The following is a 25,423-nucleotide window of genomic DNA, read 5'->3' as shown; positions in this document are numbered from 1 at the left end:
CCATAGGATTCTAATTGCTTAATGGCCGTATTATGATGTCATAATCGGCAATGTTAAGTCTATGGGGATTTTTAAAAAGTGTTTCTTTAATAGTTTAAAAAGTATAAAAGTTTCAAAGTTGAAAAGTCATACCAACCCGATCTGTTTGAAGACCTACGTTACAAAGTTTGAATGACGTTTCTAAGTTAAACTGTTCAAGAGAAATTGCGTACGGAAAAAGTGGTAAGCGGAATAATAAGAAGTTGCCTAGGAAGAACAGTACAGTGCATTTTCATGCACTGTAATTAATATTAAGAATAATTCGGATAACAGTAGAGTGCATTTTCATGCACTCTAAAAATGCCTAGGAAGAACAGTACAGTGCATTTTCATGCACTGTAAATATTAAAGTTAGAGCAGGTTACAGGATCTGCCAACCGAGCGAAGCTTGAAGCAGCGGGGTGTTTACAAGACATAACTTCACGTTTAGTGAACAAGAAGCACAATATAGTTTACTACTGTGTGAATACAAATTCATTAAGATTAATAAATAATGAATAATAATTCATAATAGTGCCTGACCTGGCACTAACGTTAGCTATCGATAGCTATACTAGCCTAACTTAGCTTTCACGGGCTAAACACTGACTATCTAAGTTTAAAAAAAATAGAAAGTTTCACTAACCATTTAGAAGCGTCTTGCTGAATTCTCTGAGTCTAGGGTAGTGCAGGAGACTCCCCTCCTTCAGGATCAGATTCTGGTTCGAACATGTATGGTTGAACTACTGCCGCCATGTCCATGTGAAAGTTAACGTAGTAGTAGTGGTAAGAGTCAGTGGGGCGTGGGCAAAGATTCTAGAAGCTTTGGGCGTGGCCAAATTAGCTGCAGATCATGAATATGTAATGAGCAGCAGAAAACAGCACACTCTGGAAGGGGCTGAAACAGAGGGTAATAGAGGTAGGTAACAATCGTTTCCTACACGCTATTTCCACCAAACAACTTCAGAAACATGTTTTATGGAACTCAAAGACCTATTTGAACTTGTTGAAAAATAGTCAAAGTATGGGCACTTTAATGTTTCAGGGTCCCCCCTCTTCTCCTTCCTACACCTTCCGGTGTAGCCTATACTGACTGTGTCTTGGAAAAAATAAGCCAGTGGTTGTTAAGCTCAGTTTTAACTCCAAACCTTCCTACCACACCACAACTCCAAAACTTCCTTTCACACAAAAGGTAGGGGCTACCATGCGTGTGGGGCCATAGTGAAAGAGATATGTCAAATATCTGTTTCACTATATTTCCCTATAGAAAGTAGAACAGAAACTGCTGATGCTGGGTTTAAGTGTCACATGAGCTAGTTCCACTTTGATGCAGCCAAGCTCACAGTGAGAAGCCACTATGTCCAAGGTAAGTAGACTTGTAAGTAGATGAGATTTGATTTAAGAAAACATATTTTTAAATAAAAAAGTACACAGCTCAACTTCCATATATGATCAAAAGGAGAGGGCAATCTTCAGGACCAGTCATTTTAAATAAATTGTTAAACATTAAAAATAAATAATATTCTTATCATCTCAAGGACAGTCTATATTCATTAAATATATATAATGATGTGATTATTGGTTCACATTGCCACCTTTTTTTTGTTGAACTACCCAAATGATTATTATTTAACAGCGCAATATCTTCAGTATTGGAAATTGGTTTTGGGGACAGTTGGAGAAATTCATCAGAGGATCTGAATGTTCTTGCTGGGGTATAATTATGTAACAAATCTGAAAGCTAGGTGGGGGCTTGACCTTAAGATTTATAAATCAACAGTAAGATCTTAATGTTAATCCTATAGTGTACTGGGAGCCTGTGAAGGGAGGCTAGAATGGGGGAGATGTGTTCAAGCTTTCAGGTTCCAGTTCAAAGATGAACTGTCACATTTTAGAGTTAGACCAACTGCAGGCGAGATACAGCAAATTAGACAGTGTAAATGATACTCTATAGGAGTACATTTTACACCCTTTTCGGTGTGTATATGGGTCCCAGTGTCCAGTGTTCTCCTAACACTGGACACCAGAGTTAAAAATATTAACACTATAACAGAGTTAAATTCCTAACACCACAAGTGTTCAAATGCACTCGTTCACAGGCATCATTTGACACCACTTTGAGTAACTTTAACACCTGTAATAGTAACTTCCGCAACACTGAAATAATAAAATTAAACTCTGATTCAGACTGTACGCCAACAGAGTTTTCTTTGAATATCTTGAGAACTGGAGGGCCTAGGATGACCAATTTTTTGTGAATGTAAAGCAATACTGAAGCATGACTGTTTGTTCCATCTGTGGTGCTTAGCTTGAAAATCTGCCTTACTGGAGCCTCACCGTTACTGTCCTGCGAGCAAAACTTCACAAATCATATGATTACTGTGAGTATGCCTACTGTTTGTCTGTCTGTCAGGAACAGTTCTTAATTGGTTCAGGTCTTATTTAAAATGCTTAGGCTACTTTGTCACCACTGGCTGTTATGAATATGATCTTATGGAATTCCCCAATATTGTATGAAATTTGACAGATGCTTAGAAAGAGAAGGGGGGTAACACTTTATTTGACAGTATCGACATTAGAGTGACATGACGCATGAACCCTAACCTTAATCCTAACCTCTAACCCTAATCCTAACCCTAACCCTAAACCGAACCCTAATCCTAATCCTAATCCTAACTTGTTATGACAAAAACAGAATGACACTTAATGACAGAAGTGTTATGTCATAAACGTTTATGACTTGTTTATGACATGTTCAGGACAGTGTCATGTCACTCTTATGTCAATACTGTCAGGTAAAGTGTAACCGAGAAGGCAAAGTGAAGTACACTACAGAAAGAGAGAATGACGGATGGCCTGATTTTATTTAGCTCTTTCTTCTTTGGTTATCCGCAGTCAGTGAGACGGACTGCTACGTGATTCTGAAGCTCCCCACATCCTCTGCCCGTTCTCACCGCACGAAGGCAGTTCCCAATAGCAACAATCCCGAGTGGAACGAGACTTTCCACTTCCGTATCCCCAGCCATGTCAAGGTCAGACTTTCACAGGTTCTGAAGTGACAGACTACCAGACTCAATAAAAACAGCTGGAATGCTCACCAAGGAGTTTGGATGCTCACCAAACATGTGTGTGTGTAGCGAGGGGATATGTTGTGTGTTTGGGTGGGATGATGAAATGTGTGTGTGTATGGGGGGAGAGTGGTGTGTAAGAATGGTGTTTCGGGGGTATGGTGTAATGGTGAGTGAGTGTGTGTATGTGGGGGATGTAATGGTCTGGGTGTTGGGGGGATAGGGGTGGGGTAGCGTATATTTGTGTTTGGGGGAGGGTATGTGTGTGTGTGGGGGTATGGTAGTTAGGTGTGTGTGTGTGGGGGGGGGTTGTGTGTGGGGGAGTAATGGGGTGTGTGGGGGGGTGATGTAAAGGTGTGTGTGTAGCAGGGGGGGGGTATATTGTGTGTGTGTGTGTGTGTGTGTGTGTGTGTGTATAGGGGAATATGGTTGGGGGTGTTGGAGAAACTCTGCTCTGATGTTCTTTTCTCTGCATGTAGTCCTTAGCCCACTCTGATGTTAGAGTGACTCCACATTTTCCCTGTACCGTCTCCGAGCCCTTGGATAAATAGATAAATGAGATACACCCAGAGATTACATCAGCAGTCATGTCATGAGTCATGACATCATGTAACTTTTTTGTGCATTAAATGAGTTACTTCCTGTTGTATTGATTACAATTTACAACTGTTGATGGTGTTAACGTGTTAAAATTAAACTTTTTAAAAGAAGGCAGAAGGATTCTAATTTTTTACATATCAACTCTTATATTTCAGAATGTTATAGAAATTAAAGTGTATGATGAAGACCTAGGCCTATTCAACTCAGATGATCATATCGCTGACATCCTTTTTGATATCAGAAATCTTGACTTAGGCCAACGGCAGACCCAAAAGTTCCCATTGAATGAGAAGGTAAAACTCTCAAACTGAAGCAGACATAAAAGTGATATGGCCTTTTACCCCGTTAAAATACAAATCATATGTGCTGATCTGACATGCTGTTTTTTTTTTCATGTTTAGGCAAATGATGAGTTGTGGGTTGAATTTATGTTGGTGGAGAGGTAAGAGAGAACTTAATGCAGTGTTTTATAAATTAAATTAAAAAGACAGCTCTGCTACTACCTCATATGTTAAAACTAAGTGATTTTAAAGGCACTTGTACAAACAATTATTTTGAATGAACTGTTTTTTTCACCTTAGTAAGGTACAGACAAGAGATGTTTTGTAATGCTTCACTTAAAACATTAAAATAGACTATTCGACAGAGTCGAATAAGACTCAAAACATTTTGTATGTGTGTATCACAATTTGAAAGTGTAAAACAGATCCATTCTTGTAGAATAGATTTGTAGTGTATAGTGCATATTTGGGTAACACTATTTAACATTAGTTAAGTATTAGTTAAACATTAGCAAACATTTAAATAATCATTTTTAAGTATGTTTTTAACATACTTAAAGACTAGTTCATTATGAATTTATCATGTGTTCAGTATGTAAACATTAGGAATTATGAGTTAGTTTACTGCTTGCACCTTATGAATTCACCATGAGATCAATATGTACACATCAGGAATTCATCATTTATAATAAGGAAAACACACTGATAACAGCTACTGAATTAACTAAACTTAAAGGGACACCAGGCAAGTCTGATGCTTTTTCTCTACGAAACTCCCCCTTGCTCGGTCTGAAGCTCTTTTCCTTTTCTTTGCGTCTTCCGTCAAGGGTTTTCGCTGCTTCTTCGCCAGCTCTGCCATTATACACACGTTTGCAACAATCTCTAGCAATTCGTTAGCCTGCCTCTGTGCTGGAAACTGATCCTGCTTCGGTCGGCGGGTAGGATACACTGAACTTGCAAGTGGGATATTCTTCCTACAGGCAGTAGGGGTGGGCAAGAGAGCCTTCATTCGCCCCTTAATGAGTCATTTAACCATATACCGACTTACGAAGATGATTAATTAACACAAAAACGTTGCCTGGTGTCCCTTTAAATGACTAAAATTTCTTAAAAACCTAAAATTAACTACAAAATTTCCCTCATACATACAGTATAACATATAACATAACACCCCCCCCCCCCTGTTTCCCTCCCTCCTCAACACCATACAAGCAAAAAGGTGGACAGTGCAGACAACATAAAACACAAAAGAATAGGGGGGATGGATGATTGTCACAGGAGTTTGTTTAGTGCAGTGATTGCTGAGGGTACAAAACTTTTCTTAAAGTGTGCTTTTTTCCAGTCCAAGGCTCTGTATCTGCGGCCAGATGGGAGTAGGGTGAAGAACCGATTCAGGGGATGGTCAGGGCTTACTATGGTGCGTGCAAGGCGTGTGGTGGCTGTGTCATTTGCATCAGTGAGGCTGGGGGTGGGAAGCTGTATTATCTTGGATGCTAAGTGTGAGATTTTAATGAGTTTGTTCTTGCTGGTGACATTTAGTATGGAGAAGAAACAGGGGGAGCAATAGAGTAGAAGGGGTTGGATGATGCTTTTGTAGAGTAGCAGAAGGAGCTTGGGGGGGCAACACACAGTGATCTTAGTTTGCGTATTGCATACAGTCTCTGTTGTGCACGTTTCTGTGTGATGGTGACATGTTGATTGAAGTTAAGCTCATTGTCATTGGTGAGACCAAGATATTTGAAAGTGCTGACCTGTGCAACTGGTTGGCCATGGATGGTGATGTGAGTGAGTCCAGGGGATGATTTTGATGCATGAATGACCCATTCTTTTATCTTGTCAATGTTGAGTTGGAGGTAGTTATCAGAGCACCACAGTGCAAAATCTGTGATGGACTGGTGGTAACTAATGGTAAATAGTGTAATATTATTGTAAAGTGTTACCCATATTTGTAATATTGACAATTACTTGTAGGCTACAAATCATTTTCACAGTTACAAATATCTATCTAGTTTCAAGTTGTAATAAACACATACAAAACTTTTGAGTCTGATTTTATATAGTTTTCCTGCTGCTGTTTTAAAGCCATGCATGTGCTCTTTGTCCCTGTGGAGAAGGAAATAATCAGAATGGACATTAACATTTATTCATTTTTAGCAGACACTTTAATCCAAAGTGACTTATGTATTATATTACGAGGGCCATTGTCCCTGGAGCAACTCAGGGTTGAGCAACTCAGGGTTAACCCTCTATTGCATGAATTATCACCTATACTTTGAAAAAATGTTTTAAAGTACTTTTACTTAAAGGATTTTTTTTTTAAAAGTACATTTTTTTTAAGTGCCTTGCTGAAGGGCACAACGGTGAAGATCTGAAAATGAACCCACAACTTTTTTGGCTACTACATGCTAGTTCAGCTCACCACTATGCTACCACATACATAGCCCTCAAGGATGTTAGAAAGTTTTACAAACAACTAACTGCCTTGATCGTTAGATATGATCAATGGCTTATTTCTTTAGATAGTCTCTACAGGCCATCATTTTTAGTAGATGTAACCAGGGCAGTGTTTCCCACAGAATTGAATTCCATTTGTGGTGGTTGGTTTGCAGAATTAACTTGAATACAACAGTTTTTTTACAAATTAGCATAGCGTGGTTATGATGCTAACCAGATTTAAGCACAATTTAGTACAACCTGGAAAATCATTGTGTGGTGGTCAATGTTGATATTGTGGTGGGCCGCCACAAATTAGTCAATGTATGGGAAACACTGCAGGACATCAGATGCATGTAAAATGAATCATAACATGTCGCTGGTTTTCAGTGCTGAGGAGCCTGGAATGTACTGGTCCAATGGAGTCCTGATGGTAAGTGCCACTCTGGGTTCTAATTTCAATGTCGAACAAAGTGCAATGTCTAAAGTCTATAAAGCAAATTTAACAACTAGAAGGCTAAATGGATTCGCACATTGAATACCATAAGCAAGATACAAAACGCTAACATTGCTGAGCCAACTCCATGCGGCCTGCAGAATGTTTTACCTAAATAAAAATGATAAGATTGGGTAAAAACTATAGTGATGTTCTGTTGTACCCGCCCCTTTCTCTTCTAGCTACTGCTATCTATAGTAATCAAGCATAGCCAAAATGGGAGTAGTAATGGATGTAGTAAACGTAAAAGAAAGAGAGAACAAGAAGAAAAGGAGGTGTTCATTTTAAAAGTGTACCACATTTACACATTTTTCCCTAAACAGAATACCAGCAACACCGTGGTTGAGAAAGATGAAAAATAGCAACATGAAATACAAAAAGATCAGTCGGCATGTAGTCATAATCATGGTTACCGCCCCCAGTTGCCATGGATACTGTGGCTGAAACACCCCCGTCCGGGACCATTTTTGATTTATCTAGGGATTTCGACCAATCCCATCTCTAATGGTTCATTTTCCAATGTGCAGTACTTTTCCTGACTTGGATTTTTTTGGTGTCCTGATCCGTAGCATATTGTAGGGTATGTTGTGATGTATTACAATAAAAAATAAAATAAAATAACATAAATAATGACCAGCCCTGCATAAAGGGTACAAGCGAGCCCTCATGCACTTCACAATTTCACAGTGCGAGAGCCCTAAGCCCCCATAAGCATTAAAGTATGTGTTCGTGAGGGGAGAGATTGGTATTCAGCCATTGTTGCCTAGCTAGCTACTATTCATCTGCATTCTTTTTTTTCCAGGCAGCACCATTTTCCATCCTGGAGATCTTCCCAAAACATCAAGAAGCTGCTTGTAAGGAGGAGAGCATGTTAAAGAATGAAATCATCTTTAAAGAAATACATACATCAGCAGGTTTAATATCCTACTGTGTCAACTTGAAAGAAAAAATACAGTGTAGTTAACATAATTATAATATTATAAAACATTCTATTCTAAAATAATAATGATAATTATATATAATAATTATACATATATATTTATATTAGGGCTGTCAAAATAACTGATTAACTGATTAATTTCGATTAATTAATTTGAGAAAAAAATAACTGATTAAAAAAATTAGTGCAGAATGCAGATTAATCGATTCCTTATGACCTTTGACCCCGAGCCGTTCTAGTCAGTAAAAATTAGACTGTAAAATGAAGGAGAGAGAAGAAAACGTGCTGCCTGGATCATTGATTGGAACATTTACTTTTAAAAAACAGCCTGATGGTGTTGATAAAAATAAAGTGTTGAAAATAAAGTCCTCTGCAATGTCTGCAGCAAGGAATTCGCATATCACCGGAGTTCATCAACTTTATAGTCGGCCGCACATCAATGCAAAGAAATAAGTGTTGACATTGAGGGGAGTGTTAATTTATTTTCATTGTGTCCCCTAGGTTATATCTGTGGCCTGAAATGCCTTGTACGTGAAAAAAAACTTCTTCCCGAAGCACTTTTGAATTTATTTCCTCAGCATATTAGGTCATATCATAGATTATTATGGCAATTATTTGAACAGTGAAAATAATAATAAAAGAGTTTTTGAACTTTAATGTCACTAATGCTGATTATTCAATGATTCATTTGAATTTAAATATTTAAAATACTTTCACAGCAAAAATTATATATGCGATTAATTTAGATTAATTAATCACAGAGTATGTAATTAATTAGATTATTTTTTAATAGATTGACAGCCCTAATATATATATATATATATATATAGTTACTGTAAGAACAAAATTATTCATAACCCTGGCAAATATTGATTTAATGTTGATTTTATCTTGTGACCTTCTCAAAGTAAATAGTAACACCAAAACAAGGGGCTATTAAGTGCCAAACAAGGCAAGAAATGGTTAACAGAGAACAACACCAAAATTTTAGAGTGCCTCAGCGTCCAGACCTCAATCTGTCAAAAAAGTGAGCACAAGGCCAGAGTGATGGCAAATAATTGTTCCTGCCTAAAAACCTGGATCCATTTTGAGAGCTGCTATGGCAAATAAAGATGTTTCCATCGATTATTTAAAAAGGGTATGAATCATTTTGGACATGCCATTTTTCATAAAAATGTTTTAAAAAGATTTTTTAAAAGCTTATTTTTCTGATTCCATGTTTTTAGATAGATAGATAGATAGATAGATAGATACTTTATTGATCCCCAGGGGAAATTCAAGGTCTCAGCAGCATACATAAAACACAAACACATTCTTTAACAGCAGAAAGAGTAATTAAAGTATATAATATAAAAACACAACTAAGCAGTAAGGGCAGTAGAAGATAAAGAATATGCTAAATATATTAAAATACAAATTATACTAACACTTAATACAATATGTAAAAATATACTAAAATACAAATTACAAAAATACAAATTATACTAACACTTAATCTAAATCAATTCTAAAAACAGTATCCACATAGTGGTGATTAATAAATCAGAGGCGCTTGCAATGACTGAGGCAGGGACTGAGCCTGTGATTCTCTGTGCATAGTAAGGTATGGTAAGGTGCTCTAAGGTGCTCTGTGTGAATGAGTGTCATGGTGATAGTGCAAATGAGTTTACCATTGTATTTGCAACCTTTAACCATGTGGCAGTGTCATTTTCTGTCAAAACAAACATATTGGTCAAGAGAAAATCAACATTAAATCAATATTTGCCAGAGGTTTGAATCATTTTGTTCTTAAACTCAGTGGCGTAACTATAGTAGGTGCAGCAAGTGCAGTCGCACCAGGGCCTGTGACCTCCTGGGGCCCGTCGCTACCCCCGCCCTGCCTCCTTTTTTTGAGAATGTTAGAGCACGGAGAGTGAAGCGTCACTTTGACGAACTATCGGAAGATGAGCGCTTAACCGATGCAGAGAGATACTTTAATGCAACTCTGGACATCATAATCAGTCAGCTCTCCCAAAGATTTGCAAGTACACTGTAAAAAATGACACAGTAGGAATGCATGAATAAAATGAGGCAACTTATTACACATGAAAATATTAGGGAAAAATATAACCCTATTATTTTTAAGAATATAGACGTTAACAAATCATGGAAATTTACTTAAATTATTCATGTATACAAAAAAAATTTTTGTAAAATATCTCAATGCAATTAAGCATATTCAAAATAAATCAAGGAAATTTCCCTGATTTTTTCTGGTTAATATCGCATGATAAAATCACGTGTAATATAGTTGCCTCACTTATTTTGAGCAGTTATGCATGTTTTAAATAAGTATATTACCATACATTTTAAAGGATGTGGTGTATATACAGAATTAGAGAATCAGTATTTCATTTAACAGCATTTATTCAGTGTAAATTAAACCTGACGTTGAGAAAAAAAATAACAATAGCTTGGGCATTTAAAAAAAAACATTTAAAAATATTCAGATGACTGACAGAGATATAACAAACATATCATCTTCATCAATATCTACACAAAATCCTCCAACTCTCCGCAAAAAAGCAAGCCAAACTGAGTAATCCGGGACAAAGGGGCCTTGGTCAGACAGGTAACCAAGGACCCAATGGTGACTATGAATGAGATCCAGAGTTCCTTTGAGAAGATGAGAGAAGTGTAAAGAAGGACAAACATCAGTTCAAAATTGTTTTTACACAACAATTCTACTACCAAATTTAGGTTTTTCTTGTCACGCTGCAGGCAAGTTGTGTGAGAGGCTATATGTGCACAACAATGCTTCTACTTTGTTTTTTCACATTACAAAACAAAACATACCCATGCATTTCAACAATGTGGCTGACCAGGATATGATGCCGTCTTGTGCAGTGTGTCAAGGGGCTCAATCTCTTATACTCCTCCATTGTTTCCTCTTCTCCAGAAGAGCTCCTGGACCATCTATGGGTAAAAGAGAAACAATAACGGTGATACACTTGTAAAGAGAAAACTTACCTGCACCCTCTAAAAACACAGGAGATGTATTAAAGTGTAACTTAAGATTACAAACAACCTAGGGTCTATTTAAGTGTGGTAGCAAAATTGTGTTAATTGGTGAAGTTTTGAGCAAGTACGTTTTTTGCGTTAACACTGAATGGGCATAGGCTACAGTGAAAGCTAAGGGTGCAGCAAGCATGTTGAAAAAACAAACGCTATTTTAAACCACTGGCAGTGCTCAAAATATGTACACTTGGTAGTGTGGTGAGGGTCTCTAAAGACAAACTAAAGTGTTATAAACTTTTGAAAGTGTACAGGGAGATTATAACAAGACCTGTATCTGAAGGAAGAAAATTGCTTAGATTCGTGTTCCGTTAATGTCAAATAAGTGGGCGCGTTCGATCTTGCAGCACTGGATCTGCAAGCAGATCTGGCTGAATCTAAAAAACATGCCTTACGTTCAGCCAGATCTGTGTAGTGCTGCAAGATTGAGCGTGCCCGTTGATTTGACACTACCAGAACACAAAGCCAGGCTTCCACATTTGGAGGACATACAAGGATTTCTCCTAGTGAGATTTTAATTTTAAATGCTCACCCATTTGGCCTTTTCTGCTGCATCCCCTATGGCAGAGGTGTTCTCTCCTGCACCAGGAGATTGATGTCCCTTGTTTGAAGAGGACCTCTCCATATCACTTCAGAAAAGTGAAGCATTTAGAGTAGAAGAACCTGCTGGCCCAAATTCTGCAAAAACACAAAATTGGAATCTTAAAGGGTTGCTTTAAGAATTTAACAAATTCAGTTTCCAATTTTAGTTAATTTAATTCAACTAAAGGGTAACAAAATCTTTTTTTACCTTACCCACTGCCCAAGTGATCTGATATCAGATGCATGCAAACATTGATTTCAAATTTATTAGCTAAGCTCACATAAAACCTCACCTTCTTCAATGAAACTTTCATAAGAAAAACCAGGCTGCAGTTTGAGGTACTTTTTTAGTCCACGGTACTGGACCTTGATGAGCATTTTGCCAACCCTGTTAAAACAAACAAAATCCATAATTATATAAACACAAGAACCACAATTGACTATCAGCAGTATATCAACTAACTTAACTAGCAAAGGACTTCCAAAATTCATTTTGACATCATTTACCATGTAGGCTACCAAATGTTTTAACCGCAGACAAACAGAATGTGTTCAAATATGTTAACATAATCGCTAAATAACCCAAATAAAACCAACAGACACTTAACTAATATCAGTGCCATACTATTACTGAGAATGGACAATGCACCTAACCAACAACACTAACAGTTACCTTACACCACGTATATGCTACAAATGCCTAAAAGAATATGCCCTGCATGGTGGTCTCAGCTAACGTTAGCTACGAGCAAAATATATATAACCCGAATTAAAAGCAAATAGTGTTCATTTCAATCAAACGTCAATTAGTTGACAGACTGCTTTAATCAGTCAGTCAACAGATCCCTTAGTGCCAGACAAGCATTTGAAACCACACTAGATCGCTTAGAACAGTGGAGTCCTGGCTAACTAATGTTAACCAGCTACGTTAGCATGTTAGCTATTCCCTCAGTGGCTATTAAAATTCCAACCGTCTTTTCAAATTCGTTACAAAAAGATTAAGACGTCGTCGACTCCAATATTATATTAATGTCAGTTTAGAGTGTCCCAATTATTACAAATGATTATAAACTCGGCCATTTCAAATTGATACGGTTATAATATAACCTACCGAAGTTAAGGTTAGCTTGCTGGTTAGTTTACCAACCATCTGAGTAGAAGCTAGCTTCTACAGCTAACGTTAGCGACCTTGCTACTGTTAAGCTAACTTCACCAATATTTCCTAGAAGGTCAAACACGTTGGTATGAAAATATATAGGCTACCTGTGATGTGACATTACTTAATTGTATATTTGTAGTAGTTTTCATGCTAGCTTTCACAAGTAGCAGGAACAAAATACTTTACCTTTTACTATTCCATGCTGAACTTCAATGGCGTCCGTCTTCGAGGCATTCTTTTCAAAATCTCAACTGAAAGACGTTTTTCAGATGGATGTTTCAGATGGCTGCACATTTATCAGCGAGAAATTGTGCAACTTCCCACAATTCTTTTAGGGAACATTTTCTCTGAATATTTTTCTCGCAAATGTAGTTGATTTATTTGGGGGAAAACATAATAGTTATTTTTTTAAGGCAACTGCTTCAAGAAATTAAGTCATACTTGATTTTTTTTGTGTAATTTCCTTGGCACCAGGATTCATTTTTTACAGTGTATGCGGGAAACTTGTCATGTGTTTAAGTCTTTACGTCCTGACCCTTCAACTTGCAGGTGATGATGAACTGCTTGAAAAGGCAACCCAGCTAACAATTTATGGTTTCCAAAACGTTCTGGGAACCATAGTTTTTGGTTTCGGAAACGTTAGTTTTTGGTTCCCAAAAGTTACCCTAAGGTTAGTTTTTGAGCAAGTTTTGGTTCCCATGGAAAGTTTGCTGAACGTTCCGGAAACGTTAGTTCTTGGTTATATAAAACGTTCCCCTAACGTTATCTAAAGGTTGCAAACTTTAGAGAACCTTCCCCTAACGTTCCCCAACCGTTGCAAACTTTAAAAAACCTTCCCCTAACGTTCCCTAACCGTTGCAAACTTTAGAAACCTTCCCCTAACGTTCCCTAACTGTTCCCATAACGTTCCCTAACATTTAGGGAACGTTCCCTTCCCTAAATATTGCAACCTTTAGGGAACCCTCCCCTAACATTGCAACCTTTGCATACCAATTACTTTAAACAGCACGAGCAGGAATGCATTATTATATATTAGCAGGAAAGAATGAACAGGCAAAATTGATGGAACTTATAACTTTAATATAAAATTATCAAAAGACAAAAAAAACAATATAAAAGGCCTCACTGTATATATATATATATAAATTAGACTTAGTGTTAGCTAAGTATATTAACATAAGGCATTTGACTTTGGTAGGTGCTACATTCAACAAATAGACACACTGTACAATAGACAACAATATACATTGTGGCAGATACCAACACAATATACAAAGACATAATACCAATACAAGTACACATGGAGTGGGCTGTTGAGTGCAAAGTAATAGTGCAAATGTAGAGTGCAAGACGTATATTGGAATGATAAAGTATGTAATGGGCAGGTAAACGGTCAAAGTGGGGATGACCCCACTTATCTGCAGTTCAGGAGAGTGACGGCAGTGGGAAAAGAGTTGTTCTTGTGTCTGGTTGTTTTTGTGTGCAGGGATCTGTAGCGCCTGCCAGAGGGGAGGAAGTTAAAGAGTGTGTGTGCAGGATATGTGGAGTCTTTGGTGATGGTCTCTGCCCGCTTAGGTCCCAGAGTACAAGTCCTGGAGGGAGGGCATTTTGTTCCTCCTCTCCTGCAGCTCAGTGACTGTCGAGCAGGACGACAGCAATATGTCATCGACTGGAGCAGAGGGAGGTGACTGGGAGCTCCTTAAGAGCATGAGCAGCTCATCCATCTTCTCCTCAAATGCGTCCATTTCGTCCAAGACGTTTGTCAGACCATTATAGCAGGGACATTGCACCGACATTCCCAACACAACTCCTCTCATTCAGGTCTTGCTTTAAAGCAGATATTTCACAGAAGTCATCTATTTTTCAACTTGCCAAAATGCTGGTGGTAGATTATGACAGTGTAACATCCACATTCGGGGAAGTGTGTACTGATCTCATGTTGTTTCTGACATTGCCTGTGACTGTGGCAACAGCTGAGCGATCTTTTTCCAAACTCAAACGTATTAAGACCTACCTAAGGAGCAGCATGGGGCAGGAGAGGCTCAGTGGGTTAGCTATCCTGTCCATTGAAAATACGAGAGCCAGGCCCAGCATTAAATATTAAATATTGGAAACATCGTTGACGATTTTGCACAACGAAAGATGGCCTTGGGGATTGTATGCATATGAATTATTTTATTTGGTTTCTGCACGGTTAAATAAGTTAGGCTACATTAAGTTTTGTTTCTGCGCAGTGCGAGTTTACAAGCAAGCAATCTACGCTTGCAGTTTCAGCAGAGGGTTGAAGAGGCGCATTGAGTGTTCCCATAATTCCATGCGAGTTGATGTTAATGCAGTAGCCTAATATTAGATTACCCTGGCCTGCAGGCTGTTAATAAAATACTTTTTAATGTTTTCACATGTATGGGTCCTATGTAGTCGTGTGTTTTTTATTTGAAATTGTAATCTGTAACTACTAAACTACTTCGGTGCCTCAGGCCCTTTGCATAAACAATTGAAGTCACCCTTAATGTGTATTGCATGTATCAGAGCTAATTCATCCTGGGCCGAAATATGCCGGTAGGCCTGCGTAGCACTTTCGCACCTGGGCCCACCATTGACATGTTATGCCACTGCTTAAAGTGTGTGTGTGTGTGTGTGTGTGTGTGTGTGTGTGTGTGTGTGTGTGTGTGTGTTTTTAACATTTATGTGTCTAGTGACAGAATGCAAGAATCAAACGGTGAAGTTGACAGGAGCATATAAAGAGGAAAGTGTTCTCTCCTGTGGGCTGTTGGATTCTTTACGCTTCCACATCAACAAAGACCTGGAGACAGAGCTGTGTGTGGAGGTACACACACCCACACATGCCCACACACACTCACACACAGGCCCTAACCCCCCCCCCCCCCCAAAAAAAAACACACATGTGCACACAGACACACACATTTAGTCATTAAGTTACATTTACCTGTACGATAACGCTTTATACTAAGGTGTTTTACAATGTATTACTAAATGGTTAGTGAAGTCTTTACTGTCATTAGACTCGCCACACATCAGTAAGGTTGACGGAGAAAGCGCTGCTCCAGATTCCTACATAATACACACAAAACTACATCTGAAGTGGAATATGCTCTCTAATTTCTTTTATCATTTCTGTCATCAGGGTGATATAAAAGTCAGCCTTTCACAAGATTGTCTCTGTTCTAAACGAGAAATCAGAGTGCCTGTCGGAAAGGTAGTATATTCATATCTGTTATGAACACCAAATGACTGTCACATCTAATTTGATTGTAATACATAACTTGTGCTTATATTGACAAACATTTTTAATGAAAAAAAGAAAATGACCAAATCTCACAAACGTTCATTCTCTGCAAGCAAACCCATCATTGTAACACCAAGTTTCTTACAAGATTTCATTCACCTTGAGCTGAAGAGTGAGGACTGGTAAAACCTTTTCTATTCCCAAGCTACTGTATTTTTTTAGATGTAGAAAGACCTCCCTCTTTGGTTGGCAATGAGCAAAGAGAAAGCAGGGCTTTGAACCGATTTTTTTTCCCAATCGGTTCGTTACGAACAGAAACGGAATTATAACGTTTCCGGTTATGAGTTCCACCAATAAATTGACGTTCCCGAACCGGTTAGAACAAAAAAATACTGTTTCCGGAACGGTTAATTTCGTTCCTGTCAGCTGTTTAATGCTATAGAATTATGTCACATCTTTCTCATCCAGCTTAAACCAAATGTAATAATATTACAAACATTATTACATAATAATAATTATATTATTAATAATAATAACTAAATAGGCCTACAATTATTTCAAATGTGTAGTTTATTGTTAAAAGAGAAAATTTCCACACAAACGTAACGACATTATTAAGACACATGGTTATGTCACTCGGGCAACAACAAATTGCAACTGTCGTCGGGGGAAAGGCCATCCAGTAGGCCTAATCAGGGGCGCCTGCAGGAATTAATGCTATGGTACACACACCCATCACCCCCCCCCCCCCGCAAAAAACGTGAACAATATTTGTCCGTTTTAGGTCCGTGCATTGGTCAGCAAAAAAGTAGCCTACATAGCATAACAACATCCACATGCAATAATACAACGACAATGTCTACAATGACCTATTCATTTGGACAACTTGATACAGCCCTATACAGGCTAAAGTTACCTTTAGTTTTGTTTTAGCGTAACGTGACGTCTGGCTTTAGCGCAGTCTAACGTTCTGACAAGCACACCAATTGCCTACCTTGCCCATCTGGAATAACTCCTAGCTTTGCTGCCTCCATCCTTTCTGTTTTCGTTGTTTAAACTTGTGATATCCATGATGAGTATTGAGTTAGTGAATTAGCTCAACATTGTGTGCTGATAACCATATATAGATAACCGAGTAAAAGAAAACAACAAGTAGCCTATTGCGTGTCTGCGTGCGTATTCTCTCTCCTGCTCAAACAAAATGCGTGCACGTTCATTTTGATAACGTGTTCACTAACTTTACGTAATAGATGGTAAATAGCCCAATGGCATGCAGCTAAAGGGATACTGTGCATATTTGGGAAGGTATGGTAGGCCAATTTGGTGTGAATACACGCAAGCCCTGAGAGAAAGTCAATTAAACAGCATAGCTCACAACCCTATTACATTACAACTATTTGTTTTCTTCTTTTATTTACTCTTAATCCACTGCCAAACTGTCAACAAGACAACAAACAATAAGCTGACATTCATATCACACACACAAACATCTTATGTGACCTCATATAAAAAAAAAACTTAGAGCTTAGCATGTATACTGGGGTGACCGCAACTCAAAGTCTCACGTTACTTCTACCAGGTGAGTTGCACAACATTTAGAAATGTCTGTGTGAAACAACATGATTTATGACGCTAGGTTTATTTATGTTTAGTGTTCCCAAACATAAACATTACAAAACATTACAAAGCATATTAACAATGATAAACAATATTAAAGTAGACATTTTTCACATAAATCTCCGTTTCTCGAGGTCACCAAGTACTATCGGTACGAAAAGAAAGAAACTGGTTTTACTTAGCTCAAGCTGCTGCAGCCAACAGTTGGAGCTTCCAGGCAGTTAGTGGGGAGAATAAGTATTTGAACCCTAAAGTTGACAAAAAAGAGGAATATAAAATCTGTTAGAAATTCAACTTAATGCCTTAATGAAAAAATTGAGTAAAAATCCAACCTTTAAGGACACCAATTTTCTTAGTGAATGAAGAATGTATCATAAATAAATAAATGTTCTTCCTTAAATTACAAGGGCAATACGTATTTGACCCCTATGTTAAATTCCCATAGTTGCAGGCAGATTTGTTTTTATTTTTGAAGGCCACTTATTTCATGGATCCAGGAAACTATGCATCCTGATGAAGTTCCCTTGGCCTTTGGAATTAAAATAGCCCCACATCATCACATACCCTTCACCATACCTAGATTGGCATGGTGTGTTTTTCAGTTAGCCTATTAACTGGTTTGATGCTCATTGAGTGTAAATGCTAATCAAACCAGCTAATAGGCTAACTGAAAAACACACCACCAGCAACTCGATCTAGGTAAAACCGATTGTTTCGTGTATAATATTGACTTTGAAACACGAGAGATCTATGTGAAAATCGCCGGATTTCTCCTATAACAAAAATATTTAATTTATATAGTATATTTAGTATTTAGTTTTCTTATCTTCTACTGTCTCTATTGTACAGTGGAGTTTTGTTATATATACAGTATATACTTGGATTTACTCTTTCTGCTGTAAGTGCATGTTGTGTGTGATGATGTCTGTATGCTACTGAGACCTTCAATTTCCCCTTGGGGATCAATAAAGTATCTATCTATCTATCTATCTATCTATGTAGATTAATTGTATAACTACTTAGTTCATGATGTTCTACTGACTGCTGTTTTGTGACTGTGACCCTGTAGGCCAAGACAGGAGCTGGCGCTGCGTCTGGACTTTGACATCCCGTCAGCGGAGAAGCACTTCCTGGAGAAGAGGAAGGTGGTGGTGGGTCGGGCTCTACAGAAGCTGCTGGAGCTCAGCTCTCCTCCAGACACAGATAAGGTACAGTGTGTGTGTGTGTGTGTGTGTGTGTGTCAGTGTCAGCTCTCCTCCAGACACAGATAAGGTACAGTGTGTGTGTGTGTGTGTGTGTGTGTGCGTTTGTGGTGTGTGTGCGTGCATGGTGTGTGCATGGTGTGTGTGTGTGTGTGTGTGTGTGTGTGCATGGTGCATTTACCACACATACAAATATGACAACGCAAAAGGAGAAGTTGCTTGCAGCTCGTATACCAATGTATTGAAACATCCATTTGATATTTTTTGTTAAATATATTATTACATTACATAACACTATATTATTACTGTTTTGAACAATTTTGCAACCTCAAGTAAACTAAGAGATATCTGCCCAGGTCCCCCTGGTGGGTGTGGTTTGCTCAGGGGGAGGGACCAGGGCGATGACTGGCACCTTTGGGAGTCTGAGGGCTCTCCAGAGTCTGGGAGTCCTGGATGCTGTCAGCTACATCACCGGTGTCTCAGGGTCCACATGGTGAGTCTCCTCATGAAACATTATAGAACATTCATCCGGTTGGTAAAAAAGTGAGGTAACATCTCTCAATGGCGTTAAATTAACTCAAGAAACAACTTTCAAAGTCAGTGTTTGACATTTCCTTGTAGCGGTTTAAGATACAGTAAGTAAATAAGTAAATCTACATAAATAAATGAAAATTGATAATTAGATGTAGCTGACACTGCTTTTGCAATCAGAAACCAGTTTCTTTGACGCCTACCAGACGAGGGCAGCGTGGCCTACTGGTTAGCGCTTCGGACTTGTAACCGGAGGGTTGCCGGTTGCCGACCAGTAGGAACGGCTGAAGTGCCCTTGAGCAAGGCACCGAACCCCTCACTGCTCCCCGAGCGCCGCTGTTGTAGGGATAAGTGCAGAGACCAAATTTCCCTCATGGGATCAAAAGAGTATATATACTTACTTATACTTATACTTACTTAATTACCACTCTAACCTGCCTCTTACCATTATTCCATATAACATTATATGCCTAATCACATGACACATTGGCCTCTCATAGGGCCATGTCCACTCTGTATGAGAATTCTGATTGGTCAAAAAAGGACATGGGTGTGGTCACTGAGCCAATGAAGATTGAGATGATCCAGAGGTACAAGGACATACTGTCCACTGAGAAGATCGGTTACTACAGAAAGGAGATGGAGCAGAAGGAAAAGGAGGGACATCCAGTGTCCTACATTGACATGTGGGGTCTGGCTATAGAACACCTCATCTATGGGAAGGTACGGCAGAGAGTACACAGGAGGACAAACACTAAGATACACACACACACACACACGATCACACATACACACACACACACAACACACACACACACACACACACACACACACGCCACACACACACACACACGTATGTGACATGTAAATGATGAAATGCAAATCCTAGAGCCAAGTGTCTGCTCCTTGCAAGTGCAGAAATGGGAGAGTACCCTCTCTGACCAGAAGAGGGCGGTATCAGAGGGACAGAATCCTCTGCCCATCTACACAGCTGTGAACATGAAGAGTAGCCAGAAAGGCATCAACACAGAGGCCGGCAAGTTTCTATTTTTATTCTCTGTTTTCTGTTTTTTTTAACGAAATGTTCACTTGGCTCATGAAAGACCATTCCACAGCTACAGCCAAATGTGCTTGCAGATCCTACAGACGGTGTAGTTCTTCATCTATGGAAGTGTTCTCTGGAACTCTGGAAGTGTTCTCTGGAACTGTGGCTCTGTACCACCATTGTGTCTTTGTATTGCAGAATGGTGTGAATTCAGCCCCTTTGAGGTGGGTATTCCAAAGTACGGTGCATTTGTGCCTACTAAGCACTTTGGCAGTGAGTACTTCCTGGGTCACCAGCTCAACAACCTTCCAGAGAATCGTCTGCCTTTTCTGATAGGTGAGTGAAGCATGAATGAATGAATGAAGCAAGGGAGGATGGGTGTGTGTGAGTGAGTGAGTGAGTGAGTGAGTGAGTGAGTGAGTGAGTTAGATTGAGTTAGATTAGATTAGATTAACTTTATTGTCCCAGAAGGGAAATTTGTCTTGGGCATACAGTGCTACATACGGCTGCTTACAACAACACACAGCAGTTCAACGCCCCATACCACATAAAAGACAACAGGAATAAAATAGAGTAAGCACAGCAGACATAGGAATTAGTACCTCAATCTCTAAGCAGAAAAACACACCCTTGATATTTCGCATAGCCTCTAACTACAGTAAAATAGTATTGCACATTTCCTAATTTCCAAAATTGCCTGATGATGGTCATCTGACCGAAACGTTGCAATAAAAAAACAGTACAATTGCAAATGAAGACAGTGTGCGGGAAATGTGCGATACCTGGGGACATGAGCAGTATCAGGAAATGTGCAATACCAATATCTAAGGAGAAAAGGGACTGTGCAATAAAATTGAGTGATATTCACTCATGCAAAATTGCCTGATGATGGTCATCTGACCGAAATGTTGCAATAAAAAAACAGTACAATTGCAAATGAAGACGGTGTGCGGGAGCTTCCTACTTACTTTGACATTGGTGACCCTGTGGTCCTTCTCCGACGCACCCATCCGAAGAAGGTGTGCAAAAGCACATTTTATTGCACATTTCCCAAAAACTCATAGGACCCCCTATACTCAAAAATATAATACGATTTTAAGTTAATTCAGAGAGAGAGAGAGAGAGAGAGATGAGTGCTTTTTAGAATAGACATTCAGATAACCTAACTTTGTCTTTAGGTAACTGTGTGTGTGTGTGTGTGTGTGTGTGTGTGTATGTTCTGCAGGAATCTGGAGCAGTGCTTGCTCCGCCAACCTTACTGATGTGTGGCAACTTGTCACAGGCTCCAAGCCAAACTGGGTTGCTTCTGATGTTACCACCACAGGTAGGGCACGGATGCCCTCTCACTAGGCATACCATCACACAGGCATGCATGCGTTCAAAAATATATACTGTACATAACGGTACATGCACACAGTATTTCACAAATAGAAGGTTAAAGAGACGTTAGGACCAGCAGCACCTACAGTATTGTGTATCAGCACCTGGCCCTGCCATGGTGACATATGAACTATGAGTGGGAACGATTCTCCAGACTGGGTACTACTCATGCCATGTCAGGTTGATTGTTTGCATCTGTGTATGTATGCATGCGTGTGTGCATTGAAGGAGGAAGATTAAGAAATTGTTTGTTAAAGTGGTTTAAGTGGCAGACAGAGGAAGGTAAAGAGACAGATGGTACCTGGATTTCTGAGATTTGTTCTCAACAGAGACCGACAAACCGACAATGCTGGGCACTATCCTGATCCAACAAACCTCCTACATGGCCAAATTCACCAGATTCCTAACAAGCCGACCAATCTCCAGCAAGATGTACAACTTCTTGCGAGGCCTAAGTCTACACAGGGACTACCATAAAAGTGGTTTCCTTGTAGAACAAGGTAATTATACCACTTCATATCATACAGTATGGATGTCATATCCAATATGTTGCATCACATATATCATATCTTATTAATATTAAATATGTTGTATTAGATGTTTATACTGTAGGCTTTCTTTTTATAAATTATAGTCATATTTTTGCACCAAATCATGGTAGTTTATATTATAATTATATTCTAAATATTTTATAAATATATTATTTGGTACAAAAACACTTTTATTTGTATTTCAATATGTCTTATATTGGATATTCTTTGTTTACAATATGGCATAAGAATTAGTTGAACTGGCTTCTTTTTTACTAATCAATCATGTTGGGGTTCATGTTCACACACTGTACACACACTATCCACTATAACAAGAAACTTCTTTTTTACTAATCAATCATGTTGGGGTTCATGTTCACACACTGTACACACACTATCCACTATAACAAGAAACTTCTTTTTTACTAATCAATCATGTTGGGGTTCATGTTCACACACTGTACACACACTATCCACTATAACAAGAAACTTCTTTTTTACTAATCAATCATGTTGGGGTTCATGTTCACACACTGTACACACACTATCCACTATAACAAAAAACTTCTTTTTTACTAATCAATCATGTTGGGGTTCATGTTCACACACTGTACACACACTATCCACTATAACAAGAAACTTCTTTTTTACTAATCAATCATGTTGGGGTTCATGTTCACACACTGTACACACACTATCCACTATAACAAGAAACTTCTTTTTTACTAATCAATCATGTTGGGGTTCATGTTCACACACTGTACACACACTATCCACTATAACAAGAAACGTTTCTCTTTCATTTCTCTACTTTCTCCTTTGTTTGGTTTGTTTCTTTAGAGACACACCCTGACGCGTTCCCAAACCAGCTGACCCCAGCTGACCCCATCCTGAAACTGGTGGACGCAGGACTTGCATGTAACATGGCGTTCACCCCAGTACTCCGACCCCAGAGATGCATGGACCTCATCCTGTCCCTCAACTACTCCTGGGATTCGGATCAGTTTATGGTACACGAGTTACCGTCATAATGTATCTTCAGACAGTGAATCAATGTGACCATGGGCGGATTATGAACTTTCGGGCCCCTGGGCCCACATGTATTAAGGGCCCCCCACTAATTGTCGTTCATGAAATGTTTCATTTGTTTGATGTGATTTCCTGTATTCTGGTGCATTTTGGGGATGGCCGGTACTAAATTCAATCAGATTCATAGCCTACATCCTGATTTGTTGATATTGAGGCAATGATTCCATGCAAAGGCTTGGGCTTCAGGGCCCCCTGACCCCTTGGGCCCCTGGACCTTGGCCCGGTAATGCCCGTGCAGTAATCCATCCCTGACTGTGACAAATGCTGAAATCATTTTTTCAAATCTCCAGCCACACTGTGTGGAACACTGGGATTGTGATGCTGTTGTTGATACGAGAGGCTTTTGACATCCATGGAATATGCAGCAGTCCTATTGGACATACCTGAACCTACAGCTTGAATTAAAGCAACACAATGTAGTTATTTTACCTTAAAATAATGATGTCAAACTCTTTTGATGATTCACAAACTTGTAATGGGCAGAATTGCGACTCCGTTAACACCGCAGTTTTGTTAACCTGTCTGTTTGCTTCTCAGGTGCTGAAGAAAACCCAGAAGCACTGCACTGACCACAGGATCCCGTTCCCTCACATCGATTTCAGCCGTGTGGAGAATGAGCCCATGAAGGAGGTGTATGTGTTTGAGGACGAGAACAATCCCAAAGCTCCCATTGTGGTTCACTTCCCCATGGTCAACCTCACCTTCAGAGAGTTCAAAGCCCCAGGTTAGTAGACACCAGCCCAACTACATTCTTAACGTTGTTGATAGTGGGACTATGAACATAGAAATATTGGGCTCCCTGGCATATTGTCTTAATATCATTTTACATTGACTGGCAAGATCCAGGGTCTCCACTCCCATATATTGGATTCCCTGCATCTTTCAGTGTCCACCCTCGTCTCGCTCTTGGGTGTACTGACTTGTGTTTTGGAAAAGCAAACCAGTGGATGTTTCAGCCCAGTTGTATCATAACCTCATCTTCCTGCTTGTTATTTAAAGGAGTCAAGCGAGAAGGGGAAGATGAATTGAAACAGGGAGAGGTGGATGTCAGCACCAAGGACTCGCCATACCTCACCTCGCTTACCAAACTGGCCTACCAGCCTGAGGACTTCCAGAAGCTGATGGATCTTACTTGCTACAACGTCCTGAACAACCACGACATCCTGCGGTCAGCTCTACGCAGGGCGCTACAGAGAGAGAGAGCCTATGTGGATGGGGACGCACACAAGGACCACCCCTGCTTCTGAACAGATCCTCCAAATTGTGTATTTTTGATAGGAAATAGAAATTATACATACAGGCATAGATGATGAAGTTTATACATAGATATTTAATTTATGTCAAACCATATGGCTACACTGGTTGAAACATATTCCATTTGTACATTTTCCTGTGACTGGTCACACACAACAACAACAAAAACATCCAAATTTGTTGACTGCAGTACATCAGGTAATCATTTTCTTAGGGTCTATTAGTCACTTCATTGGATTAAAATAATGCAAATGTATTAAGATAAACACCATGGAAATATTAAGCTTAAGTAATTGTTGTTTAGTCATTGATTAATATAGCAACTAATTTCATTTGGACAATTTGGAACCAGAAATATGTTAATCCTGTGTGATGAAATTAATAAAGTATCTTTGTAAAGCCTCGAACAGAAGCAGCTATTGAAATGTGTAAGTTACAGCGACCCCTATGGAAGATCATTAAATTGCCGTTTATCCAGAATGTGGTAATGATGCAGCATTTCATGACGTTTGAACCTTTGTGTCAAAAGATATCGGTCACAGCCAGGTCGTTGGCACCTATTTTGATGACAGAGCCAAATTAAGATTTAGGAAATGTGAGTTATTCTGGAATTTGATCTAAGCATGCCAAATTTAAAAATTGTCACTGAAGCGGTTGTTGAGATATTGAAACGCATAAGTTGCAGTGTCCTCTATGGATAGTTGTAGTGGCCCCTAAGTTATTCAGCTAATCTAAACTCTTACTGGCCTTAAATTCTGGTGGGGCTACAAACACATCAATTTTCATGTGTACAGGTTCGCCTGGGTATCAATCCCCGAAAATCTCTGAGGATGGGCTGTGCCACTATAACACATTGGGTATTTAAAGTCTAAAAAAAAAATAAAAAAAATTGTCTAT

The 25,423-nt window shown here is 39.0% G+C and overlaps 2 protein-coding genes across 2 annotated transcripts; both read left to right on the top strand.

Annotated features, from left to right (window-relative positions):
* Positions 1-1,310: 1,310 nt before the first annotated feature.
* Positions 1,311-15,872, top strand: LOC143123958 (cytosolic phospholipase A2 zeta-like). The gene is made up of 9 exons (XM_076285218.1): positions 1,311-1,384; positions 2,327-2,399; positions 2,914-3,050; positions 3,842-3,979; positions 4,088-4,128; positions 6,791-6,833; positions 7,699-7,750; positions 15,328-15,458; positions 15,777-15,872. The coding sequence occupies exons 1-9, from the start codon at positions 1,376-1,378 to the stop codon at positions 15,870-15,872; spliced, it is 720 nt and encodes a 239-aa protein (XP_076141333.1). The 5' UTR covers positions 1,311-1,375.
* Positions 15,873-15,956: 84 nt separating this feature from the next.
* LOC143123957 (cytosolic phospholipase A2 zeta-like) lies at positions 15,957-24,938 on the top strand. The gene is made up of 11 exons (XM_076285217.1): positions 15,957-16,060; positions 18,565-18,703; positions 19,054-19,190; positions 19,729-19,951; positions 20,147-20,268; positions 20,401-20,609; positions 21,499-21,597; positions 21,983-22,153; positions 23,024-23,193; positions 23,810-23,996; positions 24,272-24,938. The coding sequence occupies exons 1-11, from the start codon at positions 15,957-15,959 to the stop codon at positions 24,517-24,519; spliced, it is 1,809 nt and encodes a 602-aa protein (XP_076141332.1). The 3' UTR covers positions 24,520-24,938.
* Positions 24,939-25,423: the final 485 nt, after the last annotated feature.

This window comes from Alosa pseudoharengus, unplaced genomic scaffold, assembly GCF_046254945.1.
Source record: "Alosa pseudoharengus isolate Yale_2024_CS ecotype anadromous, Long Island Sound unplaced genomic scaffold, YU_APseudo_1.1 YU_APseudo_1.1_scf_15, whole genome shotgun sequence".
NCBI lineage: Eukaryota > Metazoa > Chordata > Actinopteri > Clupeiformes > Clupeidae > Alosa > Alosa pseudoharengus.
Note: the sequence above shows the minus strand (reverse complement) of the source record. Positions and strands in the feature narration are given on the sequence as shown.